The sequence below is a fragment of the Delphinapterus leucas genome, chromosome 12 (genome assembly GCF_059928025.1).
Source record: "Delphinapterus leucas isolate spDelLeu-1000000601 "Yukka" chromosome 12, BTC_Dleu_Yukka2, whole genome shotgun sequence".
In the NCBI taxonomy this organism is placed as follows: domain Eukaryota; kingdom Metazoa; phylum Chordata; class Mammalia; order Artiodactyla; family Monodontidae; genus Delphinapterus; species Delphinapterus leucas.
Genome location: NC_143140.1, coordinates 24,039,215 through 24,052,237, shown reverse-complemented (window position 1 = coordinate 24,052,237; position 13,023 = coordinate 24,039,215). Strand labels below are relative to the sequence as shown.

General features: G+C 38.4%; 1 protein-coding gene across 5 annotated transcripts in view; it reads left to right on the top strand.

Annotated features, from left to right (window-relative positions):
- Positions 1–13,023, top strand: part of UBE3D (ubiquitin protein ligase E3D) — a 159,646-nt gene that overhangs the window by 88,391 nt on the left and 58,232 nt on the right. For all 5 annotated transcript variants that reach the window (XM_022590310.3, XM_022590308.3, XM_030763029.2 and 2 more), the window contains one exon: positions 11,870–12,008. In XM_022590310.3, coding sequence (XP_022446018.1) covers positions 11,870–12,008 — 139 coding nt within the window. The remainder of the gene's footprint in view (positions 1–11,869; positions 12,009–13,023) is intronic.

Genomic DNA, 13,023 nt, shown 5'->3' with positions numbered 1-13,023 from the left:
TTAGATATGATACAAATAGATGGAGACATATACCATGTTCCTGGATTGGAAGAATCAACATTGTGAAAATGACTCTACTACCCAAAGCAATCTACAGATTCAATGCAATCCCTATCAAACTACCACTGGCATTTTTCACAGAACTAGCACAAAAAATTTCACAATTGGTATGGAAACACAAAAGACCCCGAATAGCCAAAGCAATCTTGAGAACGAAAAATGAGGCTGGAGGAATCAGACTTTCTGACTTCAGACTATACTACAAAGCGACAGAAATCAAAGCAGTATGGTACTGGCCCAAAAACAGAAATATAGATCAATGGAACAGGATAGAAATCCCAGAGATAATCCCACGCACATATGGTCACCTTATCTTTGATAAAGGAGGCAGGAATGTACAGTGGAGAAAGGACAGCCTCTTCAATAAGTGGTGCTGGGAAAACTGGACAGCTACATGTAAAAGTGTGAGATTAGATCAGTCCCTAACACCATACAGAAAAATAAGCTCAGAATGGATTAAAGACCTAAATGTAAGGCCAGAAAATATCAAACTCTTAGAGGAAAACATAGGCAGAACACTCTATGACATGAATCACAGCAAGATCCTTTTTGGCCCACCTCCTAGAGCAATGGAAATAAAAACAAAAATAAACAAATGGGACCTAATGAAAATTCAAAGCTTTTGCACCACAAAGGAAACCATAAACAAGACCAGAAAACAACCCTCAGAATGGGAGAAAATATTTTCAAATGAAGCAACTGACAAAGGATTAATCTCCAAAATTTACAAGCAGCTCATGCAGCTCAATAACAAAAAAACAAACAACCCAATCCAAAAATGGGCAGAAGACCTAAATAGACATTTCTCCAAAGAAGATATACAGACTGCCAACAAACACATGAAAGAATGCTCAACATCATTAATCATTAGAGAAATGCAAATCAAAACTACAATGAGATATCATCTCACACCAGTCCGAATGGCCGTCATCAAAATATGTAGAAGCAATAAATGCTGGAGAGGGTGTGGAGAAAAGGGAACACTCTTGCACTGCTGGTGGGAATGTGAATTGGTACAGCCAGTATGGAGAACAGTATGGAGGTTCCTTAAAAAACTACAAATAGAACTACCATATGACCCAGCAATCCCACTACTGGGCATATACCCTGAGAAAACCATAATTCAAAGAGTCATGTACCAAAATATTCATTACAGCTCTATTTACAATAGCCAGGAGATGGAAACAACCTAAGTGTCCATCAGATGAATGGATAAAGAAGATGTGGCATATATATACAATGGAATATTACTCAGCCATAAAAAGAAACGAAATTGAGCTATTTGTAGTGATGTGGATGGACCTAGAGTCTGTCATACAGAGTTAAGTAAGTCAGAAAGAGAAAGACAAATACCGTATGCTAACACATATATATGGAATTTAAGAAAAAATAATGTCATGAAGAACCTAGTGGTAAGACAGTAGTAAAGACACAGATCTACTAGAGAATGGACTTGAGGATATGGGGAAGGGGAAGGGTAAGCTGTGACAAAGTGAGAGAGTGGCATGGACATATATATACTACCAAACATAAAATAGATAGCTAGTGGGAAGTAGCCACATAGCACAGGGAGATCAGCTCCGTGCTTTGTGATCACCTAGAGGGGTGGGATAGGGAGGGTGGGAGGGAGGGAGATGCAAGAGGGAAGAGATATGGGAACATATGTATATGTATAACTGATTCACTTTGTTATAAAGCAGAAACTAACACACCATTGTAAAGCAATTATACTCCAATAAAGATGTAAAAAAAGAAAAAAAGGGCAGAAGAGCTAAACAGACATTTTTTCAGAGAAGACATACAGGTGGCCAAGAGGCATATGAAAAGATGCTCAACATCACTAATTATTAGAGAAATGCAAATCAAAACTACAGTGAGGTATCACTTCACCCCAGTCTGAATGACCATCATCAGAAAGTCTACAAACAATAAATGCCAGAGACTGTGTGGAGAACAGGGAGCCCTCCTTCACTGTTGGTGGGAATGTAAATTGGTGCAGCCACTATGGAGAACAGTATGGAGGTTCCTTAAGAAACTAAAAATAGAGTTACCATATGATCCAGCAATCCCACTCCTCGGCATATATCTGGAGAAAACCATAATTCAAAAAGATACATGCACCCCAATGTAATAGTAGCACTATTTACAATAGCCTGGACATGGAAGCAACCTAAATGTCCATTGACAGAGGAGTGGATAAAGAAGATGTGGTGCATATATACAATAGAATATTACTCAGCCATTAAAAACAATGAAGTAATGCCATTTGCAGCAACATGGATGGACTTAGAGATTATCATACTAAGTGAAGTAAGTGAGACAGAGAAGAGACAAATATCATATGGCATCACTTATATGTGGAATCTAAAAAGGTGATACAAATGAACTTATTTACAAAACAGAAACAGACTCAGAAAATATGTAGAAAACGAACTTATGGTTACCAAAGGAGAAAGGTTGTGGGGAGGGATAAATAGGAGTTTGGGTTTAACATATACACACTACTATATACACAATAGACAATCAACAACTGTATAGCACAGGGAACTGTACTCAGTATTCTGTAATAACCTAAATGGGAAAAGAATCTTAAAAAGAATGGATATAAGTATATGCATAACTGAGCCACTTTGCTGTACACCTGAAACTAATACAACACTGTAGATCAGCTATACCCCAATATAAGATAAAAAGTAAGTAATAATAATTTAACAAAAAAACTTTGGTTATAAATGAAATATATTTTGTTATTTTAAAGTAAAGTATTAAACAAAAGCTTTTCTGGTTGGACCATCAAGAAGCATTGTGTTGCTATCTTCCTATTTCTTAGGCTACAAAATGCAAGCTTTCCTCATTTTAACATTCACAGATAATTTCTTATTATAGTATAAATTTGTTCATAGGATGGCAACATTTTTCTATTCACATTGTGTTGTATTGCTGCTAAAAAAAAAAAAAAGACAAGTTAGCTTTTGTAGCTCCCCTAATGTCAGTAAATTCAGGTGCTTAACTGCCTTTCATCAGCTCCTGAGAATAACTTGAAAACCTTTCCAGAATACTGATGTCTTGAGTATCCCACATTTAATACCCCATTCCCACCCCCACTTACACACACATTTATACAGGGATGATTACCCACATTTTCAGTGTCTTTTTCATACTTTGGTCCCAAATATTGAGAATAGTCTCTCCAAAATGAACAGAATGTAAAATAGTGAAAGCCAGCTATCAGAGATAGCTCATTTCAAGGGTATGGTGGCAAGGAAAGGGAAACTATATATTTAATAATTAAAAAAAATTGTGGCCTTTGGGGGTTTCAGTGAAATTGCTCTCAGGTTCCAAAAGCTTTCATTTAACAAGATCTCTTTCTGCCTTGGAAAAATTTTGCCTTGGAAAAATTTAGTCAAACATTTCCCTCTTTGACTCAAGGTGCTCACCTAGGGGATACTTCTTAATCCATAAAACCTTTGAATAGAACTTTGGAGTATACTTGCCAGTCTCCATAATCACATCTCTTTAGGGTGCGCTAATGGGTAAATGATAGATATAAAATTTAGGAGACTCTGTGGCCTGACCTGGTAGATCTTATGGTTTATATTCATTTTATTAAGGTACAGAAGAGTCAAATTGTTACAGGGGAATTGAATTTAAGTTGGTAGAAGTGAATTTTCTCTATGCAAGATAACTTGGAAATTGATTCTCTGACCTTACCTGAAATGGGTGTGGCCATCTGGGCTTTCACGTTACCAGAGTTACTTTGACATGTGTAAGTTAGTGATCTTGACATTTGGATTCTCATCTCTCCTCATAGAGGGACAGAAGTTTTAGTCATCAGGATGTATCTTATGATGAATCAGAGAGAGCCACTTGTGATATAGGGTCATGCAGTCCAGTTACTAATAGCTGGGATACCAAGATTGGCCAGGCCTGATTCATCTAAATGAGTTACACCATTGCCAGCTGCCCTCTCGTGAAGGAAGAGTGTCTGGATTTTCAAGAGAAGGCCATCTGAGAGTGGACTTAGGAAGAGTTATAAAGAGTAGCCAGGGACGCTGAAGATGACGGTATTCAGTAAAGGCAAGGGAGAGGAGGGGTGGATGGTGCAAACCACCAGGAAACACCCCTTCTGAAGCCACGGGCTGATACAGCTCCGATAGATCATCTCTCTCTTCTCTGCTGAGACCAAATGTGTTTTCACTGAACGTCTCAACACTGTCACTGCCAACCGATTTGAACTGAGAAATGAAGATAACCTGTTTGTTATACCAGGTCTAGGAAATATACCAGGTCTAGGAAATAATAAAAGAAGAAGTCTTAATCCATTGCTTTGTACTTCATGCATCATAAGCACTTTTCCATCCACATCGGCAAAGGACTTAAACTGTGGGACAGAGTAGGTAGCGTTGATCAGTGGACGTGTTGGCTGCGGTGGCACCTGATGGGACAGGGAAGCTAGGGAGCCCCAGTGTGAGGTTTATTTATGAGAATGTCATCAGAGTGGACCTAATTTATTACATCCCAACCTCATACATTGACTTCAGTTACTCAGGAAAGTGGTTAAAGGATTGGAAATGCATTTCTCAGTCTCCTTTTCAACTAACTTCCTCTGGTAATGGATCGAGATACAAATGTGAACCAGGAAACTTTCTCTTTAAAATGCTTCACAATTTTTTTCTAACTGGTTATACTTACTAAAATATGCTAACACAAATACAATGATGTATAATTAGTTGGAACTTTTAAAATATGTTATCAAATATGGTAAATTAGAAATCAGATTTTGACCTAAAAAACAGTGGTTCTTATGCTGAGGTCCATGAATCTTAAAAACATTATGCTAAGTGAAAGAAGCCAGGAAAAATAAGTTCATATATTGTATGATTTCATGTATATATGAAAGGAGGGCATGAATGGGCTTGGGGAATTCGGTGGTCTGAGAAACAATCAAAATTCTGTGCAAAATTTTCTTTGTATAAATAAACACCTTTGAGGGCTTTCTTGGTGGTGCAGTAGTTGAGAGTCTGCCTGCCGATTCAGGGGACACGGGTTCGTGCCCCAGTCCGGGAAGATCCCACGTGCCATGCAGCGGCTGGGCCCATGAGCCATGGCCGCTGAGCCTGCGCGTCTGGAGCCTGTGCTCCGCAGTTGGAGAGGCCAAAACAGAGAGAGGCCTGCGTACCGCAAAAAATAAAAATAAAAAAAACACCGTTGTAGGGAGAGACTTCATAGTTTTAATCATATTATCACGGAAACCTGTGACGTTCAAATGGTTTGGAAATTGCTACTTGAAAGCCTTTTAAAAAATGAATTTGTATCCTTTGTCCTCCTTTTATAAATATGTAGTAGTTCTTTCTATTACAGTGGTTTATGCCCTCTGCCTGTGATTTTTAAAGATTTTTTGTTTATTAACAATACCATTAAAAAAAAATAAAGCCCTTATGGCTTATGAGTTTGTTGTAGTTTCTTAGATTTTTCTGGAAAGATTCTTTTTTATAGATTTGTTTTTTACACTTATGCCATTAACACATCTTGACTTTAATTTTGAATATGGTATAAGTTTTTAAATTTATTTTCCTCCAAATATCCTTGTATACTTGACATTTTCTACAGTTTCAAAAAATCTGAAGGACTAACTGTCCTCTTTAGATGGACTTCTTTAAATTATGACATCTCTAATGATATTACTTCTAAGTATGAAGTTTCTGGCAGGCATGTTCGTAGGGTCAGTTCTCTTTTTTAGTGATAAGGATAATGCCAGTCCGATGTGCTCAACAACTGGTATCTTGCAATATTACGGTCATTTACAAAAAGCAAAATCTCTTATTATTTTTTGGCATGAATTAATACACTTAATTTTGAGATTGCCTTGTTGGTATCTTATTTAAGCAGAACCATTTTCCCCGTGCTTTCTGATGCATGGGAGAGAGAAAGAAGTTTATATCTCTCTCTTGATAAGCTTATAGGTCTTAGGAGCAAAGTTTGAAAGCCATAGCTTTCAGGAATTGTGTACCAAAATCTCTTCTCTCAAGAGCCCTTTAATTCAAAGAGAGTTGAAGGACTGTTTTGACATTTGTGATTTAAAAAGCTCACTTTTTTCCTGTGATTTTTCAAAGAAAACACTGTAATTTCAAAGAAATACTGTGCATCACTTAATGGACCTTATTTTGAAATTTATAAGCAGTAGTTGGTATGTGCATTTTTCAAGTTCTATTTTTACGAATTAGTCGTTTTAAAATATTTAAATATGATGGAGTTAATACAGCTTATTATAACAGATATGCCAGTACATTTAGTTGTTGCAGAATTTTGTGTTGTTGACAATATAAGAATTTAAAAATTTTTGACTCTTTGTCCAAATTATGTGTTAAATGGTTGTATGTTTTTAATGATTCTAGCACTAAGTTTTGGTCATTTGCCTGATTTGGTATTTTGACAGCTTACGTTAATGAGATTATCATTGTTAAAGCTTTGAAACTGAATTTTAAGAATCTACAGGTATAAACAATATTATATTTCAACATCATTAATAAAGGCTGTTTGCCTTTTTAGGTCTTTCTAGGACTGAAGTGTCCAAATCAACTACTAAAATATGAGAAACATGAGATTTAAGTTAAATATTTTCAAGTTGAGCTCTTTTATACCGTATTACAGTGTGTTGGACTCTTTTGATATAATTGTAATTTTTGGCAGAGGTGTTATATGATCTCTATTTGTCATTTTTGCCTTTGTTACATTAAATGACCTCTCTGTTTCCTAGAAGACTGTATCACCTTTCTATTTTCTCAGGTTCTTAATATTGATGGGTGTTTGATTCATTCTCAGTTTCACTATTTTTGTTAGAAGTGATGGAAAATGACTTTTTTTCTCCTTCTCATTGCCTCTTTAAAAATAGAAAGGCCATAGCTGCTTCTCTAGGGAATTTTGTCAAGGCAGAAGTTTAGAAATAAAGATGGTGTGTCCTCTGCTCACATTTGGTCTCTTAGACTAAGGTCACCTGGCTGACAGCTCTGGTCTCCTAGGAAGGCTTTTCCTCTCCCAGTGCTTTAAAAATCACAGAAATAGGTTTCACTTGATATTTAGTTCATTATTCTGTTTGAAGTATCTTGTTGATTTTATAGGTCGAACGTGATTTAGGTCTATGATGTCTTTGTAGGAAATACCAGAAATAATCCAGATTATGGATTATTAGAATCCTGTTTCTTAAAATGTTTATATCATTAACAGAAATTTGTATTGATATTTGAGCTATGGGTGGATAGTCTCAAGTATCAGCTCTGGCTTAAACAACACATGCCCTAAATAATACATAATGAGTTTGGTACTTATATTAAGATAAACTGAATTTTCTCTCTCTTTCCTTCCTGTTCTCATTTCTTTCTTCCTTAATTAGAAAAAAACAATTAAAAACATTAACTGAAGTTTTGGGGAAAACCTACCCATAGCTCTAACTTTCCAAAAGAGCTATTTTCATTTTTCATGTATTACTTTCTCTCTTTCTCCACAGATATGGATGTTTCATGTGATTAAAGTAATGTTTTATGCAATTAAAATTGTACAGAAAATTTATAAGTCTTAACACTAAAAAAATAAGTCCTGGGCAAATGAAATGTGTACTGAGGAAAAAAAAAATAGGATAGGATGAATATTAGGATTTGAGAGCCATATTAGGTCCAGCTGGATTATCTGATGTCAAAAATAAGGCTGTTCAGGGCTTTCCTGGTGGTACAGTGGTTGAGAGTCCACCTGCCGATGCAGGGGACACGGGTTCGTGCCCCGGTCCGGGAAGATCCCACATGCCATGGAGCGGCTGGGCCCGTGAGCCGTGGCCGCTGAGCCTGTGTGTCCGGAGCCTGTACTCCGCAATGGCAGAGGCCACAACAGTGAGAGGCCCGCGTACTGCAAAAAAAATAAATAAATAAAAATTAAAAAAATAAGGCTGTTCAAAGTATGAAAAAATGACATGTTCTGAGATATCTAAAATTTATCCCAAAGAGGACTCAGGAGATAGGATTTAGATCAGAGTAAGTAAAATTTTCTTCTCTCATTGCAAAACTTGATAAATATCAGATATATCTGCTTTCAAACTCTAATAATAAAATTTATGTAAAGCAAAAAAATAAATAAAATTTATCCCATTATTTGCCCTTGGGCTTCTCTATTTTTTTGGATAAAATTTATTAAAAAATATCTACTATGCTTTTGCTCTGTTTATGATATAGCAAGAAAAGAATGAGATTTAGGTGGAGAGGAACATGCTTGAGTTTCTTCTCCATCACTTACTATGTGATCAGTACAATGTTCTTCACCTTTCTGAGCTTCAACAGAGATAAAAGTTGTTAAATCACAGAATACTTTAAGATTGGATTGAAAATGCTAGTTTTGGATTTACATTCCATACACATACTTACAGTTACAGAGAAACATGACTAATTAACATGTATAACTAATAATTGTATTTTTTCTTTGTGACTGTGGTTATCATTTGTGGAATGAATGTCCTTTTTATGTAAATGTTGGTGGTTTGATACATTGGTTAGGTTATGTATAAACTCCAAGGTCTTATGAGGAAACTTGGCTTATCCAAGATCACTTGCTGGTGAGTGACAAGGCAGTGCTAATGTATTTTATTTTCTATTTGAGTGTCCTTTTTGATAGGTCACACCATAGGCACTTAGCAGCATGTTGATACCTTTAAACAGCATTTAAACATTCCTTTGTCTGCACCACAGATCACATCAACATCATAACATTACCTTGTTTCTGATTATAAAAAATAACACTTGGAAAATAAGAAAGAATAAAGAAGAAAATGTAAGAAACAGGTTATTATATTCCTCTCGTGGAAATAACCGTTTATATTTGTGTTGCCTCCTAATTTTTTTTCTCACTGTAGAACTATTTTCGCTTACTGTGACATAGGTGTATTTTCCCATGTCCATCTTACCACCTTTCTTATTCAAGTTTTAGAATATATATGTAATAAAGTAACAGCTTAGAAAGGATAAAATAATTTCCTACAGAAAAATGAAGATACTCTTAACTCTATCTTTTACGAGCTAAAGAGTTAAAAGGCAGAAGAAACAGGCGTTGGCAGATTCCTTTACTAAGGTCCTACTTGTGGCTTGTTTGGAGAGGATAATGCTACTTACGATGTCTTCAGAGATCAGTGTGGTACGATGGGGAGAGAGCAAGGCTTTGAATTCGGGCTCGCTTGAGTGAATCCTGGCCCCATCACCCACCAGCTGCATGATGCTGGACCATCACTTAAACTCTCTGACCTCTGGTTTCCTCACCTTTAAAATGGGATGAACATGCCTGCCTTTCAGGGCTGCTGTAGGATTAGACCCAACAACCGTCAATAGAGTTCCTGGCCCGCCATCTGGATGAGATGATAGTCAGAAGCAACCTAAGGCCTAAGACTTGTCAAATTTAAGCATTCAATATGGAGAGCATGTTATAACCATAAGCCAAGATATAACTCTGTTCTGAAACGATTTATTTGCATAATTCACCATTTCCTCTTTCTCTTGCAAGTATGATTACTGCCAAAAGAGGAGAAGAAAATGATGAAAAGTGAAAGTGGCTTCAGTTGATGTCTGATTGGCAGGACCCTTCACTGTGAGCTGCAGCAGCCCCGGTCCAGGTTGCGGTGTTCCCTTCGTCCTGGGGGACACCCTTGCTGACGGTCTGCGGCATGATGACCCAGGGTTAGGTTTGGGGGTTTCACAGATGAGTCCCCAAGGGACATTCACGCTCCAGGCCTCCTCTTGTTGAGGCAAGAGATCCAATTCAGAAAAAGCAAATACCTTTTCAAGACACTGAAAAAAATTTCAGAATGAAAATAGCTTTAGTCAGCCCTATTGTGGGTGATAGGGCAGGCGGTATCAATTCTGAAAACTTAAGTTGTTGATTGAACATACAATAAAAGTGAAAAATCACTATTGCTTTTAGCCACTAAGAAAGTCAATACTTGGGTGTATCTGAGGAACAGCAACACCAACCTTATCTTTATTTCCACGCTAGCTGTAGAGTTAGAGGAATCCACAGGCCGTGGTTGCTCGTGTCTCATCTAGGATGAGTCAGAGATGTAGACACAGCCCAGATAAGAATGCAAGGAGGGTGGTGGTTAAGGATTGTAATAGCTACAAGTACGGTATTAAGCAGGTAGTTAATTCTCATAAGGGAAACAGGAGGATGTCTCTAAGAACTGTTACCTAAGTGGTCCTTGCAGGATGAACAGAAGTTCACCAGTAAGGATAACAGCCTTCTAGGCCCAGAAGACTGTATGAGCAAGACACAGCATGTGTAGTATATTGCAGTTCAGGGAATGGAAAGTAACCATGTGGTTGTGGGTCCTAAGGAAGGGGGAGGGGAGGATGAGCTTGAAGCCACCGCGCTAGTGCGACACTTGACTTTTACCAAAGACAGCAAGATTTTTACTTCCATGCCAGTGAAATGTTGGGAATGTTATATACTTGGTAAAAGCATAAAGAATAACTTAGCCAATCAATAGAAAAGAGTAATTTTTAAAACACAGAAAAAGCACTCAACTGTGCACCTGCTGAAATAGACCATTTTTTAGGAAAGTGAACAGTGTCCTATCTCAGTCCAGCTAGTAGGCAAGTGCTGCAGAGTTAACTCCCCACCACACGTCAGAGATGTATCAGCCTAAGTAACCTGGTGGACCACACAGCTAAAGCATCTGCTATGGCTCGTCATAGAAAGTGTTAAATCCCTTATGCCCTCAACCACTGGTGCTCTCTCAACTTGCAGAAGTCACCACTGGTTCGGTTAAAGGTACCTTTACAGAGAGAGGTTTAAGGAAAGGCAAACGTGTATTTTTAAGAGAAAATATGTATTTAAAATACACATATATTACTCTTTCAAAATTAGGACAGTGATAAGAGACACTTTGGTAGGGGCACAGGCAGGAAGTACTCAAGTAAATAGAAGAGTTGATAGCATAAGACCCGTGCTCTTCTCAGTACATTGTATTCTCATAATGCTTTCCTGATTTTCCCTTTACTTTAAGCACTAGATGGGAAGTCAGGAAACCAGGATTCAGAGCCAGCACAGCGTTTTCTGAACATCTGCCTCATCTCAGACAGGTCTCTTTACTTTTCTAGCCCTCCGTTCCCTCTCCCCTCCCTGGTGAGAGGATTTTCGAGTAGGTCCCACAGGAAGTAGCAGAGCTGCTTCACGGGCCTCTCTGGAAGATGACGGGGGTCTTCCACCAACCCTTCCCTTCCAAGAGAGCAGCTTCACTCTCGTTTGTATTATGAACAGGGGCTTTTATAAGAATTATTGATAAAAGGATTCTATCACTTTTTAAAAGTCTGGGAAAAAAAAAACAGAACCCGGTATTTCATGGGGCATATCCAGGTCAGAAAGAATTTCCACATCTGGAGAATGGGATAACAGTAGTTCCATTTCATAGCTATCTGGGGGTTGAACAAGATTACTACATGTGGAACAGGGCGTAGAACAAAGGAAGCGTTTGATGTGTTAGCTCTTAACACCCCACCCCAATAGGTCCCTCACAAATGAGACTGCATTTCATGCAACTCTTAAACTTTGAGTATGAGCTGTTGACCTGAAAAAAATTGCCTAATCCGTCTGTTTTCTATCAAAAACACTCTAAAAATGTCTTGTACATGTTCTCTGTGAATTTTTAGTATAACCATTTTATTTCTATTTCTTGTACATCGCTCTTTCTCTCCCACAACCAAAAGTTTTCTCCTTACATCAGATTTTTGAAATACGTCTGACCGGATGCAATGATGAAGTTGCACATATTGGTGTGTTTCAGGCTCGCCAGCTCGTGGGAAAGTGACGTCAGTGTCCACAGCCTCACCCTGCCCTCTGCAACCTGCTTGGAGCTGCTGTTGATATTGTCAAGGAGCAATGCCACATTGCCTCCCTCCCTCCGCTGCATGAATTCTTTCCAGGTAAGGCATGGCTCCTTTACCACGGCGTGATTTCTCAGTTTGACTTGTTGTCGTTTTTTAAGGATCCTGTCTTTAACAGGCGCTAGCCCATGGAAACCCACATTTTCACAGGATGGTAATAACGAGCACAATGCGTGTGTTGCCTTGTTCTGTCTCTTTCTAAATGGAGCCTCAGAACTGATTAGATAATTGTCTAGTAGTGGCCGAACCCATGTCTCTCTAACCCGGGGTTTGTCCTCGTCATCTCCGTCTTTCCTGCCTCTGAGAGAAGAGGCGGGAACGTTCGGCAAAGACACTTGTGAATGCCACTTCCCTTTTCCCAGCTTTGCCCTAGAACAAGGATTTTCGGCCAGCATTAGTGTCTTTGCTGCTTTTAGCTTGCAGTCAGATTGCCGAATGGAGGTTTAACAGTGGCTGCATCCTCCCCCAACTCTCGGCACCTTTTCCCTCTCTCCCCACTCCCTCCCTTCTCTGGGTATTTATCTGTGCTCCTGGTCAGAGCAGTATAGAACAGAATAACACATGTGGACTGACCAGCAGGAAGACACCTTCCCTGGTAGCTAGTTGTCACCCAGGTGGCATATGAGAATTCACATGTTGGCTGGTCACTTCACTTGTGACCATATAGCTACTGAATGTTATTGAACTTATCTGTGACTCTCAGCATTGGAAAAATATTCCCAAGCCCTCTGAGCCTGTTGAGCAGGCCACGTGCATTGCTGAGAGATGACTGAACGTGGGTGGCTTGTTTCTACTTCTGAAGGGTTGCTGATGTGTCCTAAGATAACTTCAGAATTGGTGGATATTGCTTGGTGCATCTCTGTGGTAAAACAAGATGTGGATTTTCCTATGAAATATAGCTCAGGAATTTGGTAAAAAGAATAATAATAATAACTGCTCCATAATAATTTGCATCCGTATTCTCCTGGTAACTCTGTTACATTGATTGTCTCTGTGATTTTCTTCCTGATACACACATTTCGGACTTTGGCTGTGTCATACCTGTTTGAATTTA